Source organism: Macaca fascicularis, chromosome 13 (assembly GCF_037993035.2).
Source record: "Macaca fascicularis isolate 582-1 chromosome 13, T2T-MFA8v1.1".
NCBI lineage: Eukaryota > Metazoa > Chordata > Mammalia > Primates > Cercopithecidae > Macaca > Macaca fascicularis.
In genome coordinates this window covers 61043076-61060214 of record NC_088387.1, presented here as the reverse complement: position 1 = coordinate 61060214, position 17139 = coordinate 61043076, and the positions used below count along the sequence as shown (strand labels likewise).

The 17139-nt window shown below is 37.0% G+C and overlaps 1 protein-coding gene across 4 annotated transcripts in view; it reads left to right on the top strand.

The window, feature by feature from the left end:
• Positions 1-13329, top strand: part of REL (REL proto-oncogene, NF-kB subunit) — a 45122-nt gene extending 31793 nt beyond the window's left edge. For 2 of the 4 annotated variants that reach the window (XM_005575801.5, XM_065527056.2), the window contains exons 5-10: positions 4815-4955; positions 6190-6294; positions 6393-6605; positions 8019-8087; positions 8540-8608; positions 9714-13329. In XM_005575801.5, the coding sequence (XP_005575858.1) occupies positions 4815-4955; positions 6190-6294; positions 6393-6605; positions 8019-8087; positions 8540-8608; positions 9714-10486 (1370 nt within the window). In that variant the 3' untranslated portion in view covers positions 10487-13329. The remainder of the gene's footprint in view (positions 1-4814; positions 4956-6189; positions 6295-6392; positions 6606-8018; positions 8088-8539; positions 8609-9713) is intronic. The other 2 variants (XM_074011702.1, XM_065527057.2) reach the window with 1 other exon arrangement.
• Positions 13330-17139: the final 3810 nt, after the last annotated feature.

Here is a 17139-nt window from a genome sequence, read left to right as displayed (position 1 = left end):
ATATTCACCCAATTTTTATAAGATAAAAATGTATAATTATTGAAAAAAGAAAAAGAATTGAGAGCCCAGAAACAGAGCTAAGGAAATACGCGACTTTAATGTATGACAGAGGTGGCATGTCATATCAAGAGGAAAGGAGGAAATGTTTGAGAAAGGAAGCTTGAAAAAAATAGTTATTTAATTAAGTTGGATTCCCTACCTCACATCATATACAAATATCAGCTGAAGATGGATTAAAGGCTTTAAAGTGAATCAACACTTTAAAAATTTATGGTAGACTACGTTGGTAAACATTTTAATCCTTGGGGTATAAAAAGACAAGACACAACATATTTTCTATAAAACTTTTGATAAATTTGATTGTATTCTTCATATCAATTATATTTTTCAGTTCTAGAATTTGATTCCTTTTTTTCAGTTTCAAGATCTCCAGTAAACTCTCAATCTTAATTCCTTGAATATATTAAGTATAGTTACTTTAAATTATGTTTCTGAAAACTTCATTATTTGGATATTTTGTGGTATGTTTTTATTGCCTGTTGCTTTCTTTTTAAAAAAAAAAAATTTTATTTTGCCTCCTCATATGTCTGATTATCTAAGATAAAATACCAGTCATTTTCTGTGAAAAAGTGTAAAGATTTTAGGCCTACAATATTATCTCCCTGCAGAAAATTTTCTTCTGGCTAGTGGCCAAGTACACTAGCAATCCCAGATCACCTAAAATCAGTGAATGATTTAGGTTATTTGAAGATGGGCTTTCTTCCCTGAAATCTGATATGTTTCCAGTTCACCCGTACTCCTAGGGTACAGCTCTTCCAGACCTCAAATCCCCCAAAGCCTTGGGTATTTATCAGATCCCACATCCTTGGCAGACTCTTAACTCCTTTATTTTCCCCCATAGTTTATTGAGAGTTCATCTCAATCTTCTTAACCATCTCTTAGAAAATTGTCAGGCTATATTTAGATAAAAGTGGCCTCTCATTCTGAGCTGTGGGTTTTCTTCTCTCCTATCTTGGTCCCATGATTTTTTATGACCTTGTTAACTGTCTGATGTCATTAGAGAAATTTTGTTTCATATTTTTTCCACTTTCTTATGGTTGAATTGGTCCCAGTTTATGGATTATCATCTGCCATTACCAAAAGTAGAACTTCTTTTTTATTAACTTTTACTTTATGCTTTCTTCAGTAATTTGTAAAAAATATCTAAATGTTTGGTTATTTGATAGGCCTTTAAGTAATTCTTCAGTCATTTATGTTAATTGAGGAAATGTATAATAAATATCAAATGTTTGTAAACCACTATGTTTGATGCCTAGTGGAGATACATCAGACACCCCTTCTGGCTTCATTTGAAACTTTGTCTAATAAGATAGAAGAGGCATACATAAATGGTTATCATGTAAGATTTTAAAACTTTTAAGTGCATAAGAAAGGTATAGGTCATCCAGACGCGGTGGCTCACGCCTGTAATCCCAGCACTTTGGGAGGCCGAGGCGGGCAGATCACGAGATCAGGAGATCGAGACCATCCTGGCTAACACAGTGAAACCCCGTCTACTAAAAATACAAAAAAAAATAAAATAAAATTAGCCGGGCATGGTGGTGGGCACCTGTAGTCCCAGCTACTCGGGAGGCTAAGGCAGGAGAATGGTGTGAACCGAGGAGGTGGAGCTTACAGTGAGCCGAGATCGTGCCACTGCACTCCAGCCTGGGCAACAGAGCAAGACTCCGTCTCAAAAAAAAAAAAGGGATAGGTCAAGTCTTGCACTGATTTAGAGAGGAGAAATATTCCTTCCACTGCAGAGGATGAAGTTAGGCTTTATAGAAAAGAAGTTTTGAACTGGGTTTTCAGCCTTACACTGAATTTTGCATTGGGTAAAAAAGGGTATCTGTCGTTCTTGCCTGTCAGTAGTTTTTAACCATGTTGTGCAGAGATGAAAGTAATTCTGATACAGTAGTAATTGTATTTCCACACATTGAGAAGATTCAAAGCAAAATCTCATAAATAGTGATTTTTTCTGAGAGGTAGGTAAAATTTCTTCCCTGTAGTAGAGCTATTATGTGACTAAATGTTTTTAAACTTTGGCTTATTGACCAGTTTATTTATTTTTCTTTTATGTAACATTTAAAAATATTTATTTATTTATTTATTTTTAATTTTTAATTTTTTTTTTTTTGAGACGGAGTCTCGCTCTGCCGCCCAGGCTGGAGTGCAATGGCCGGATCTCAGCTCACTGCAAGCTCCGCCTCCCGGGTTCACGCCATTCTCCTGCCTCAGCCTCCCGAGTAGTTGGGACTACAGGCGCCCGCCACCTCGCCCGGCTAATTTTTTGTATTTTTAGTAGAGACGGGGTTTCACCGTGTTAGCCAGGATGGTCTCGATCTCCTGACCTCGTGATCCGCCCGTCTCGGCCTCCCAAAGTGCTGGGATTACAGGCTTGAGCCACCGCGCCCGGCCTAAAAATATTTAAAATAAATTTTTATTGAGATGCAATAAAATCTACCAGAATATATCCTGCCACATAACCACCACCACAATCAAGATGTGGAACATCTCCATTACCCCCTAAAATTTCCGTGGTCCCCTTCTCGTTCATTTTTCTACCCTGCCTCTGCCTCAATTACTAATCTGCCTTCTGTCACTGGAGATTAATCTTTTCTAAAACTGCATATAAATGGAAGCATACAGTATACTTTTGTATCTGGTTTCTTTTGCTCAGCATGGTTTTGAGATACATTCATTTGGGAGTATATACCCCCCATAGTTCTTTTTTTCTTTTTCTTTTTTTTTGAGATGGAGTATCGCTCTGTCCCCCTGGCTGGAGTGCAGTGGCACGATCTTGGCTCACTACAAACTCTGTCTCCCGGGTTCACCATTCTCCTGCCTCACCCTCCTGAGTAGCTGGGATTATAGGCGCCCGCCCCCATGCCCGGCTAATTTTTTGTATTTTTAGTAGAGGCGGGATTTCACCGTGGTAGCCAGGATGTTCTCGATCTCCTGACCTCATGATCCGCCCACCTCGGCCTCCCAAAGTACTGGGAATACAGGCGTGAGCCACCACGCCTGGCCAGTTTGTTCTCTCTTATTGCTGAGTTTATTCCATTGTAGGACTATACCACAGTTGGTTTATCCATTGACAGAGTTCACATAGGTTTGTTTTTAAACTTATCAGGAACATCTAGCTACAAATTTATCTTTTTTGCATATTGATTACTCATCTTTGCAATTGATAGACACTAATATCTTGAACGCTACATTTATAATGCTATAAAAATGGGTTTTGAAGAGGTAGCGCTCGTATCGCCTACACAATAGTGCCAGTAGAGTATGCTGCTGTAACCCAAGCGTTGGTATCATAACATTTTGACCTTTCAGTTGTACAGAGTACAGATTTTTTTAATGCACTCTTTCAAAGGTTAGGCTAAGAATGCTAATACTGGGATACTTCTAAATATTGTGATAGCTACGTAGGCTGTCAGTGTCATTAAATAAAAACAGTACAAAATACATTATCATTTTTATTAGTTATTGCCTGTAAAATAAGGAATTTGGGCTTAACTGTGTTTCTAAATTTAGTGTTTCAAAATTTAATACTTTGCAAAGTAAAATTGTTGTGTAAATAATGTGCATGTCATGCTTTTTAAAAATATAACTTAGTGCTTTAGCTTATGGCATTTGAAAAGGCAATATTTTCTTTTGGGACTGGATTTCTGGTTCAAATATTAATTTAACAAACTATTATACTATATTCTGTCATGAGCTTTTCTAGTTTTATAGAACTGTAAAATTTTTAATTAAAAAAATTTTTAAGCAAAGCTAATTTACACATAAAATTTCTTATGGAAACTAGCTATCTTACTTTGTTTGTTTCTTGGTATTTCATCCTTAAAATGTTGATCCACATTTTAGTAGATATTCTTGTTTATGTCATTTTTATGTATAACATATGTACAATTTTCTAATAGAGTTCAATTTTTAAAAGCATAGGCTCTAAATTTAATGACTTGAGTTCACATTTCCACTTTGCCACTGTGAAACTTTGGGCAAGTAATTCCTCTCTTTAAAATCAGTTCCAGGCCAGGCTCAGTGGCTTACGCCTGTAAACTCAATACTTTGGGAGGCCAAGGTGGGTGGATCACTTCAGCCTGGGAGTTCGTGACCACCTTGGGCAACATAGCGAAACCCCATCTCTACAAAAAAATAGAAAAATTAGCTGGGCGTGGTGGCATGTGCCTGTAGTCCCAGCTACTCGGGAGGCTGAGATGGGAAGATCACTTGAGCCTGGGAGGCAGAGGTTGGGGTGAGGCAAAATCGCATCATTGCACTCCAGCCTGGGAAACAGAGTGAGACCCCCATCTCAAAAAAGCTAATTAAACTCAGTTCCTCATTTGTAAAATGAGGATGAAAGTAATTCTTTTACAGATTTAGGAGATAATTTACAGAGTCCTTAATACAACACCTGGACCAAATACATGTTTGTTGAATGAATGGGTAAATGCCATTCTTTGTTGTGTACAAACTTGCAACTTTTTTTTAAAACTTTGATTTGGTATTAATGTCAACTTGGGATTATCCCCAGGTGAGGAGATAGTTACTTCCTGAACATGGCTATAATTTATTAAATACTGTTTGATAGTGACTACTTGATAAGAATGATACAAGGCATTCTTTGTATACTATCCTATTTGTATTCGTACAGATTTGGATTCTATTCAAGGTTATTGGCTATAATGGGCAGGGAGGAGGACCTAGCAGGACTTTAGGTCTATGTGACTATTACATTCTTAAAATTTTTTTTTTTTTTTACTATTCAGTCCCTGAAAAACAGCTGAATGATATTGAAGATTGTGACCTCAATGTGGTGAGATTATGTTTTCAAGTTTTCCTCCCTGATGAACATGGTAATTTGACGACTGCTCTTCCTCCTGTTGTCTCGAACCCAATTTATGATAACCGTAAGTACTTCATTTTCTTACATTTGTAGTCTTGTTTTTTTGTAATGGTTTAAGTCTTAAAAGTATTTTGGTAATTAGAAAAACAATATATTCATGATAGGAAAACTTCCAGGCATTACAGAAATATATAACAGAAAGGAAATCTTCTCTAATCTCATCCTCCAGGGATAATCACTATCCTTAGGTGCATATTTTACCAGTTTTTTCTTCCTATATATACATAAATACATTGTCGTCATCATTTTTGACACAGTACAATTGTGGCAACTTAAAATCATAAGTGATGATTGTTTAAAAACTTTCTTCTTACCATATATCTTGAACATTTTCCTTTCAATCACCTTATTCTTTTCAGTAGCAGCATATTTTATTATGTAGTTACATCATAATTTTATTAATTACCTTCTTATAAGACATTTGGTTTGTTTCTTTTCTCATTTTTTCTTTTTGGCCTAGCAAACTGTACTGCAATACATATTCTTGTATATGTTTTTTTTTAATTGGTTTTTTTTTGGAGACAGGGTCTCACTCTGTCACCCAAGCTGGAGTGCAGTGGTGTAATCATGCCTCACTGCATGGCAAATGCTGGATCAAAGGATATGGATATATCTCATTTTAAAAGATTATGAAACTTTCCCCCAAAATACTGTGTGTGTGTGTGTGTGTGTGTGTGTGTGTGTGTGTGTGTGTGTGTGTGTGTGTACATAGACTTATATATATGTCCACCAATGGTGTATGGCCATACCTGTTTTATGTGTAGAAGGATAGAGAGATGTAGGGCTATAAAGGTAGATCAGAGTATCCTTATCATGTAGAGCTTTAAATGCCAGGAATAATTATAATAATCTTATGGCCACATAATAGGAAGCATGAAAGTTGTATTGCCATAGGGAGATGTATTGCCGTAGGGAAAATTGTATTGCCATAGAGATATGGTCATGATTTATGAAGATTAATCTGGTGACAGTGCATAGGATTGACTGGCAGAATCAGAATTTAGAAGCAGGGAGATGTAATTAAAGAATATGTCATTACCTAGAAATGAAGCCACAAAGTCTGAAGTAAAGCAGTTAGAAAGGAAGTGGACAGATACATAGATGATTAATGTATTTAGTGTTCTTTATACACTAAAACTTTTATTCTGTATATGGTTTTCCTCAAATTCTCCCCTGCAAAAAGGAATAAAATATTACTAAGGTAGCAACTCGTTTTTTTGAAAATCCTTTTTATTTAGGTGCGCCAAATACTGCAGAATTAAGGATTTGTCGTGTAAACAAGAATTGTGGAAGTGTCAGAGGAGGAGATGAAATATTTCTACTTTGCGACAAAGTTCAGAAAGGTATTTATTTATTTCATTGAATTTAGAATAAATTTTAGATTAATAGATGCAGTTACTTTGTTTTCCCATTATTATTTTTTTGGTTTCTTATTCACTAGATGACATAGAAGTTCGTTTTGTGTTGAACGATTGGGAAGCAAAAGGCATCTTTTCACAAGCTGATGTACACCGTCAAGTAGCCATTGTTTTCAAAACTCCGCCATATTGCAAAGCTATCACAGAACCCGTAACAGTAAAAATGCAGTTGCGGAGACCTTCTGACCAGGAAGTTAGTGAATCTATGGATTTTAGATATCTGCCAGATGAAAAAGGTATGACATTTTGCTGGTGATAATTTATATATTTCTTAAAGTGGTCCTGCTAATAACATCTTGTAAGATTCATTTGAGTACAGTTATGTATATTCACAATTTATGTTTCTTTTCCTGGAAGCTTTCTGTTGGGTTTTTTCTTTATGCTCTTTGCATTTCTTTGTTTTTTTTTTTTGTTTTTCGTTTTTCTTTGAGACAGAGTCTCACTGTCACCCAGGCTAGAGTGCAGTGGCACAATCTTAGCTCACTGCAACCTCCACCTCCCGGGTTCAAGCGATTCTCCTGCCTCAGCCTCCCGAGTAGCTGGGACTATACAGGCACGTGCCACCACGCCAGGCTACTTTTGTAGTTTTAGTAGAGCCAGGGTTTCACCATGTTGGCTAGACTTGTCTCTGCATCTCTTTCTTCAGAAAGAGGTTTGATTAGGATGGAATAATTTCAAAGTATCTAAACTGCTTACTAAAATTTCTGTTTTATTTTTGAAGATCTATTTTAGTCCTTGTGCACTTACCACTCAGAGAATAGTCTCTATATTGGTTTCTTATCAAACCTTATTGCACTAGTTGACATTACTGACTTGTGTGATAAGAAAACAAGATGAATATTTTGAACAGTTTGTTTTGGGTTTTTTTGAGACAGGGTCTCACTCTGTCACTCAAGCTGGAGTACAGTGGCATGATCGTGGTTTACCAGAACTTCAACCTCCTGTGCTCAGGTGATCATCCCACCTCAGCCTCCTGAGTACCTGGGACTACAGGTGCACACCACCACACCTGGCTAATTTTGGTGGGATTTTTTTGTTTTTTTGTTTTGAGATGGAGTCTCACTCTGTCTTGCCCAGGCTGGAGTACAGTGACGTAATCCCGGCTCACTGCAGCCTCTGCCTCTTGGGTTCAAGCAGTTCTCCTGTCTCAGCCTCCTGATTAGCTGGGACTACTGGCATGTGCCACCACACCCAACTAATTTTGTATTATTTTTAGTAGAGATGGGGTTTCACCATGTTGGCCAAGCTGGTCTCAAGCTCCTGAACTCAGGTGATCCACCTGCCTCAGCCTCCCAAAGTGCTGGGATTGCAGGCATGAGCCACTGCACCCCGCCAGTTTTTCTGTTTTTTATGGAGACAGGGTTTTCCCATGTTGCTCAGGTTGGCCTCAAACTCCTGGGCTCAAGTGATCCACCTGCCTCAGCCTCCCAAAGTGCTGGGATTACTTTAAACAATTTTTTACTAAGAGAAAAATATCCTTTTCTACTGATACTACTGATTTGGGACGTATTCTGTAATACTTATTTAATCTAAATTACATATGTATTTATTGAAAACATTTTCTATATGTGAATAAAATATTTGTTTATTAAAGGAGAGGAAACAATCCTATAATTTTTTGTCTGCTTTCCTGGTTTCTTTCTAATCAGATACTTATGGCAATAAAGCAAAGAAACAAAAGACAACTCTGCTTTTCCAGAAACTGTGCCAGGATCACGGTAAGAATATTTTGGATCGATTCATATTTATATAGGTTTTGTTTTATTTACTGTATTCAGTTTTTCAAATTTTATTATTTTTGTTTTGTTTTGTTTTTGTTTGTTTTTTGAGACAGCGTCTCTGTCTGTCACCCAGGCTGGAGTGCGGTGGGGCAGTCTCAACTCACTGCAACCTCTCCCCTTGCAGGTTCAACAATTCTGCCTCAGCCTTCCGGGTAACTGAGATTACAGGTGTGTGCCACCACACCCGGCTAATTTTTGTATTTTTAGTAGAAACGGGGTTTTGCCTTGTTGACCAGGATGGTCTTGAACTCCTGACCTCAGGTGATCCACCCACCTCGGCCTCCCAAAGTGCAGGTGGGAGCCACCACTCCCTGCCAGTTTTTCAGATTTTAATTGATAATGTTATTTTTCAGATGCCATTTAATAATGGAAAAACTTTATCCTAACAGTTAATTTTCCTGAGAGACCAAGACCTGGTCTCCTCGGTTCAATTGGAGAAGGAAGATACTTCAAAAAAGGTATTTTATTTCCTATAGCATATTTCTTGTGATCAGAAAGACCAGTGCTGTGCACAATATATTGGAATTCTGTTTTTAGGAATGAATAACTGCTTCTTTGAAAATTTTCTCTCCAAATTTTTCATGCTTTCAGTATAGAATAAATTAAGCATGACTTCTGAAGGTTGTGTTAGAAACCGATCGTGTTTTTGGAATTTATTGTTCAAGAAATTACATGTCATTCATATGGTAGTGATTTTATTAGTTATATTGCGTCATGGAAAAAAATGTTATTGATTTGGTTAGTTACCTATTTTTATAAATAAAATTTTACTGGAACATGGCTATGAATATTTGATTAAATATTATCTCTAAACTGCTTTTTTTTTATAGCACTATGGTAACAGGGTTGAATAGTTCGAACAGAGGCTGTATATAGCTCACAAAGCCTAAAATATTTACAATCTGACTTTTTACAGAAAAAAAAAATTACCAATTCCTAGTTTAGATAATTCAACCAAGGGCTAATTAGAAGTCTTTTTCCCCCATGTACATTCTTAAATCAGTGCTTTTTCCTGGTTTAGTTCATAAAGCATTTGTATAATATGTAAATAAATACAGAATTAATTTTTTCTGTAATTTTTTCTGACTGTGAATTTTATAGTCTCTTAGGGTTCTGTCGTAATATATCTTAAAAGTTGTATGTATTTTCTTATCCCTAATGAGTGTTTTCTCCATCCTTCCATTTTCTCCTAAGAGATGATTTTGGCTATTTGGAGTCCCATTAATTGTAATTCTAATATTTATCTTTTAGTTTTCAAAAATACCTTTATAGAGCCTCAGAAACTAGATTTTCATATTTAACTGGAGTGACATTACATATGCCAAAGTAACTTGCAAAAATCATTTTACCTGTATTTGTAAAATGGTATGTATGTTACAGAATTTCATTTTGGATTCGTGTAATAATTTTAGTGCTTTTAACATTTTTTTATTTGAAATGTTACATTGGTTTCCCTGACATTTTTCTTTATATATATTTGTGTGCTTATGCAATTTTAATTTAGAAATACTTTTTATAATTTTGTTCCTTTTAATTTTGTAAAACAAATTTTTCCTCCCACAGAACCAAACTTGTTTTCTCATGATGCAGTTGTGAGAGAAATGCCTACAGGGGTTTCAAGTCAAGCAGAATCCTACTATCCCTCACCTGGGCCCATTTCAAGTGGATTGTCACATCATGCCTCAATGACACCTCTTCCTTCTTCAAGCTGGTCATCAGTGGCCCACCCCACCCCACGCTCAGGCAATACAAACCCACTGAGTAGTTTTTCAACAGGGACACTTCCTTCTAATTCGCAAGGTATCCCACCATTCCTGAGAATACCTATTGGGAATGATTTAAATGCTTCTAACGCTTGCATTTATAACAATGCCGATGACATAGTTGGAATGGAAGCGTCATCCATGCCACCAGCAGACTTATATGGTATTTCTGATCACAACATGCTGTCTAATTGTTCTGTGAATATGATGGCAACCAGCAATGATAGCATGGAAGAGACGGATAATCCAAGACTTCTGAGCATGAATCTTGAAAACCCCTCATGTAATTCAGTGTTAGACCCAAGAGACTTGAGACAGCTCCATCAGATGTCCTCTTCCAGTATGTCGGCAGGTGCCAATTCCAATACTACTGTTTTTGTTTCACAATCAGATGCATTTGAGGGATCTGACTTCAGTTGTGCAGATAACAGCATGATAAATGAGTCGGGCCCATCAAACAGTACTAATCCAAACAGTCATAGTTTTGTTCAAGATAGTCAGTATTCAGGTATTGGCAGTATGCAAAATGAGCAATTGAGTGACTCTTTTCCATATGAATTTTTTCAAGTATAACTTGCAAGATTTAAATCCTTTTAAATCTTGATACCACCTGTATAGATGCAGCGTTTTGTATTTGTCTAACTGGGAATATAATACTGTATTTATACTGTATATATAATACTGACTGAGAAGAATAATACTGTATTTGAGAATATAAAAAACTTTTTTCAGGGAAGAAGCATACAACTTTGGACATAGTGAATACAAAATTGGAAGCTGTCATAAAAGGACAACTCAGAGGCCAGGTGCAGGACCTCACGCCTGTAATCCTAGCACTCTGGGAGGCCGAGGCGGGTGGATCACTTGAGACCAGGAATTCGAGACCAGCCTGGCCAACATGGTGAAACCCCGTCTCTACTAAAAATACAAAAATTAGCTGAGCATGGTGGTACGCACCTGTACTGTCAGCTACTTGGGAGGCTGAGGCACAATAATTGCTTGAACCCAGGAAGCGGAGGTTGCAGTGAGCTGAGATCACACCACCGCACTCCAGCGTGGGTGACAGAGTGAGACTCTGTCTCAAAAAAAAAAAAAAAATGCTTTTTTATATTTTTTTTTATAATGTTTTAATGTATTCTTAAATTTCAAGCAAATTTAAGATAAAACTTGTAATGGCTATGCCATTGAAAAACTTAATTTCTTATTTTTGAGGCCCATGGGCCAAGGTAACCCCTAAGGGGTTTTCTTAGGCTTCTTGGGGCTTCTTAGATTTGTATGTGTATCAAAATATCTTTAAAATGTTAAGTTGGGCAGAAGGCAGTTGAGGTGAGCTTTCAAGGTATGGGAGGTTTTCTACATTTTATACTATTTCAGTCTATGCCTTAAAAGTTGCTTATGATTTTAGCTTTACACTCATATTTTTTAAGGGGAAGAAGTTTCCTTGGACCACTCTCCTTTCTTAGATGTTCTAACTCCCCGTGATCTCATAAAACTGCCTATTTGACATCTCTATCTAGAAATCTAATTAAAGCTCACACTCAGCGTATCTGAAACTGAATTCTTGGTCTTCCCTCCCAAACTTGCTTCTCCTTCAGTCTTCCCCAACTCAGTAAATGGCAATGCCATACTTCTAGTTGCTCAGGCCAAAAACCCTGACGTCATCCTTGATTCTTCTTTTAGATCCCATATCCAATCCATTAGCAAATCTAGTAGACCCTACCTTCATAATATATCTAAAGCTGACCACTTCTTTTGATCTCTACTATTAACGCCCTATTCCAAGCCACCATCATCTCTTCCCTGGATTGAAGCTATCATCTACAAAAATTCTCCTTATATCCTTGCATCCCTACAGTCTGTTCCCCATAAAGTAGCCAGAATGATTATTTTTAAAACAAGTCAACTCCTACCATTCATCTGCTCAAAACCATCCACTCAGAGCAGTCAAAGTTCTTAAAAGTTGCAGGCCTAGACTCCCTGTCCTACTTCAGGTACTACCATGTCCCACCTCGTCATGCAGCTCCGGGCACCTTGGCCTCAGTGCTCCTCAAAGCATCAAGTATGCACATGCCTTGGACTCTTTGTATTCCCTCTGCCTTGAATGTTCTTCTCCCAGAAAAATGCATAGTTCACTCTTTTACATCCTTCAGGTGTCACTCCACTGTTACCTGAGCAGGTCTTCCTTGAATATATACATCAGCATTTGCTGTCCCCCCTGCTTTATGTATGTCCATAGCACTCACCATGATCTGACTTTACTAAGCATTTATTCATTTACTGTTTGTTTTCCCATACTGAAATATTAACTTTCTAAGGACAGAAATTTTTGTGCTTTATTGTTGAATCTCCAATTTGTAGAAAAATGGCTACCTTATATTAAACACTCAGAAAATATTTATTGAACATTAAAAGTAATACTAATAGAACTTTAGTTTTTGAAAGAAATAGTAACTTTAATTATAAGATGTATATGATTTTTGCAGTTTTACTTAGTGTGACATTGGGTTTATAAGAATCATGTACATTCAAGTCCAGGAATAATAATGGTCATCCAAATTGTTCGAAAGGAAAATAATCCCAGTGGCAAAATGATGGTAGAATTTGGGTAATCTTTTTTTTCCTTTTATGAAAGGAGATTTTATTGAAGGTAAAATATCTGTTCATTGAGAATCTCTAAATCCATGTTTTGACATTGTCAAGCTCACCATAACTTCCAGATTGAGTAACACTTATAACACATTTCCTTTTCAAAGTGCAAGATTTTTAAAAGAGACTTGTCACATATTCATTTGGCTGGTCTCAAATGGTGAGCTGAATGCTGGGTAATCTCTGCTGGCTCCTTCATCAGATTTAAAATTCTCAGTGTTTCCTAGTTGTTTCTGCATGCTTTATTTGAGTTGTTGTAGCTGTAACATGACACTTTATTTGCCCTTTCTGTTTCCTAACTTTTGGTAATTCTGGCATTTAGAAACCTTTTACTTGTGCTTCAAAACATAGTTATATTTTAGGAGTTTTCATTTGATATGTAATTATTTATTTTGCCCTTTTATTTCTCAAAGACATTGTAAGGGTTAATTAGATCATTATATTTTATTACAGATTAAAGTTGGGCAGTAATCTTAATTGTGATGGAATTATCATTATGCTAAGTAATTAACTTATTCAAGACCTAGTTTGTTACTACAACTAGAACCTGCCCTAAATGTTGAATATCTTCCTAGCAAGAAGCAGTCTGTCATTTTACTTACACGATGTCTAACCAAACCATAACTTTACATGAATTAGTTGTTTTGGTCAAATTGAGGAATGTATGAATGCCATAAAAACAAAAATTCTCAGTTAAATGATACTGGGAAATAGGGAAGAGAGCAAGATAAGGCTTGGGGTCAGGATGGTTCAGGAAGGAAAAACAAAAAGAATTAAAGAACCTAAGTACCAGTAATATTCCTCAGAAATTATTATTTCAAAAAGAAATATTTCTGTATTATAAATTTTTCATGAGCAGCAGTTGTGAAATCTCACAAGAATCATAGACTTCAGTAAAAAAGGTAGAAATTTTTTTTTATTTTTTATTTAAAAATATAAATTAAAATAAATTTTTAAAATCATAAGCACATAAATAGAACTTACCAGGGAGAAAGAAAAACCTGAAGGCACAATTTCTTTTCTGTTCAAAATATGAACCCAGGATGGCTCTAGATGGTGATGGATAGGTGGTGAGGTTTTTTTTTTTTTTTTTTTTTAACACAGAATCTCATAGTTTTAGATTAATTAGCACCAATCAGTTTAAACACTGACTGTTAGAATAGCTATATGGATTTTTTTTAAACTAAATAAGCTTTGGCTACTTAGTATAAGTAAGTATAAGCAGAATTAAGGTTCTGCTACACTGTGTTTAGAATATTCCCAATGGATTTTTCATTTTTCAGGTGCTATTTTTTGATCATAGACTTTAATTTAAAATGAATTTGGCAACATTTCTCCTCTATCTCTACATGTATTTATCCTTTCCCCTGCTCTTTTAACACCCACTTTTAGTTTCTAAGGCACTTTTCTGAACTCTACTTGTGCACTGGATCCCTCCTCCTTTCTCTCCCAGGCTGTGTTTAAAATCCTTACATCACCAATTAGTGCTTCCTTTCTTTGTATAAACATGGTAAATGTCTTCATTAGCCTAAAAGGAAAGACCAAATAAAACCTTTCCTACCACCTGGATGCCTTTGCATCCTGACTTCTGAAATGCCTCCAGCCTCCGTTTTCTCCCTTCCCAGTTATTCCTTAGCCCAGTGATCTCTATCTTTAGCTCCTACAATTTTCTTAGGATATTCTGGGAAAGATAAGCGGAGACTGCCCGTCTTGTCAAGTCTAGTGTCTTTTTATCTGTCCTCACACTGCTTGACCTATTTATAACCTCCTATACTTCCCTGTTTGGATATTCGTCTGGGTTTTCTGTGGTAGACAAGATTCCTCCCTGAGATTTATTTCCCATGAGTCTCAACCTCTCCCCTCAGTTGGTGCTATTATTCCCCCTGGATGATCTTATCAGAGCCCACAGGTTCGGTTTTCTTTCATGCTACCTGAATGCCCTGGTAAACTGGCTCCCTCTCTTCTTTACCTTCCATAATGGCATTATCATTTACCACGCCACCCAAGAAGCTTACTAGGACCTCAAAGTATTGTATTCTTTTTCTCCGTCACACTCATACTTAATCATCAAGTCCTTTTGAGCTTGTCTCCTCTTGCATCTGTCCCTTCTTCATTCCTGCTGCTTTCTTAGTAAAGGCCTTCATTCTTTTTTCCCTAGTAATAATCTTTTCCATATGTTCCAGTTAAAATACCACGTTCTCCCTATACCTTATTACATAGTTAGCATTCCTTGAAAAAAGGCAATTCTTTCAGGCCTCCATACCTTTAACATGTTACCCACTCTGCTTCTGCTCTTCTGGAACTAGAACACTCATCCTTGAAGACTGGGCTTCTCTATGAAGGTTGGTCCTGCCTCCTCAGTTGAGGTGAAGCTTTGTACATGCCTGTATTATGGACATCCTTTTATTTAAGTGTTTGTCTCATTCGTCATTGGGACTCCAGCACCCAGCATAGTCCCTAGTATACTAGTTGGTGCTGAATAAATAGTAGCTATTATTAGAGAAGGAAGGGTGGAATTGACATAGGAGCGATTATTGCAATGTATATGGAAATGATTTTTAAAGGGAATGGTAATGATTTTCTGGCAGGAAAAGCAGCAATGACAAGATTACTTAAGTCTTGTGAAATACACTTCTCTTCCTTGACCTGCTGCTTCCCTTTTTTACCACACACACGCACACATACCACAGCCCTTTGAGACTGAAAGCAGCTCTATTGAGAATAGTAGTGTCAACTGTATTATGTAGAAATTCTAAAGTTTTTAGGATTATTTCATAGCCCTGACCTTGCTACTTCTCTCCACTTTATGTGGCAGGTTTAATCTCAAGTCTCCCTCATATACTTCTCAGCCTCAGCACCTAACCCTTACACAGACACTCCAGTATTGATGCAACCAATCTTGTATAACATTTTTTGAATGTCTAATGTACAAAGCCCCATGTTGGAAATTATACAGAGGTGAATAAGACAAAAACTCTTGCTCTCAAAGATGCCAGTCTTTTTCTTTGCAAGGATAGCACATGTAGAGTAAAATGCATAAAGGAGACTAATTTTAAATGTACAGCTTAATTAATTTTTATGTATGTTAACACCCATGTCACCACCATGTTTAGGACATTTCCAACCACCTCCGAAATTTCCTTCATGCCCCTTCCCAATCTGTACCTACACCTCTAAATCTATTTTCAATCTTAATGGCCTTTTAAATAACTGGGCCTCTCACAACCATAGTGAACAGAAACAGCTGGGTTATCAATGTATAACCTAATACTTCAGGAAAACTTGTGATAGTTTCCATGTTAAGAGAGACATGGAGCTGGACATTGGGCATGGTGGATGGATCACGCCTGTAATCCCAGCACTTTGGGAGGCCGAGGTGAGGGGATTGCTTGAGCCCAGGAGTTCAAGACCAGCCTGGGTAATATAAGGAAAACCTGTCTTTGCAAAAAAAAAAAAAAATTAGCCTGGCATGGTGACATGTGCCTGTGGTCCCAGCTATTAGGGAGGCTGAGGTGGGAGAATCCCTTGAGCCCAGGAGGTTGAGTCTGTAGTGAGCAGCGATTACGCCACTGCACTCCAGCCTGGGCAAGACCCTGTCTCAAAAAAAAAAATACTTGGAATTGGTGATCCAGGCTGCCTAATGGCATCAAATAATTTGTTATATCTTTAATTGATTTCTTGAAGGATCACCACATGCTATTAAGTAGCATGGAGAAATGGAAAGAATAGGGACTTTTTAGTCAGGTAATACCCAGCCTGCTACCTAACAGGTTGTATTGTACTAAATAAAATGGTACATAGGATACACTGTAAATTATGTAGTGCGAATCAAATATTGGTTTTTTTTTTATTATACTTTAAGTTCTAGGATGCATGTGCACAACATGCAGGTTTGTTACATATGTATACATGTGCCATGTTGGTGTGCTGCACCCATTAACTTGTCATTTACATTAGGTATATCTCCTAATGCTATCCCTCCCCCTTCCCTGTTCCCCACAATAGGCCCCGGTGTGTGATGTTCCCCTTCCTGTGTCCAAGTGATTTCATTGTTCAATTCCCTAATTCTATGAGTGAGAACATGCAGTGTTTGGTTTTCTGTTCTTGCGCTAGTTTGCTGAGAATGATGGTTTCCAGCTGCATCCATGTCCCTACAAAGGACACGAACTCATCCTTTTTTATGGCTGCATAGTATTCCATGGTGTATATGCAAATATTGTTAATAAACCAATATCTGTGTATAACCTATGGCCCTGGTTAATCTTTAATTCAGATACTCCTTCTAGTTATCTCATACACAACAGAGTGAGAAAGATCATTATGGATTAGGTTCTTTAGTAAGAAACCTAAGATGGACTTCTCATTAGAATGACTAGTTATTGCCCAGATTTGGAGAGCCTTCTTTTGGCCTTATTTTTCCAGAAACATTTGCTATTGATTAGTGAAGGTAAGGCCAATTTTAATGACTTCAATTCTGAAATTTTGTGACTCTTAATTTATTTGTAAAAGTTTATTATGAATTGGGAGTGGTTTGACTTTTCCTAAAAACGAATCTCATAGCTCATGAACTTGCCACTGAA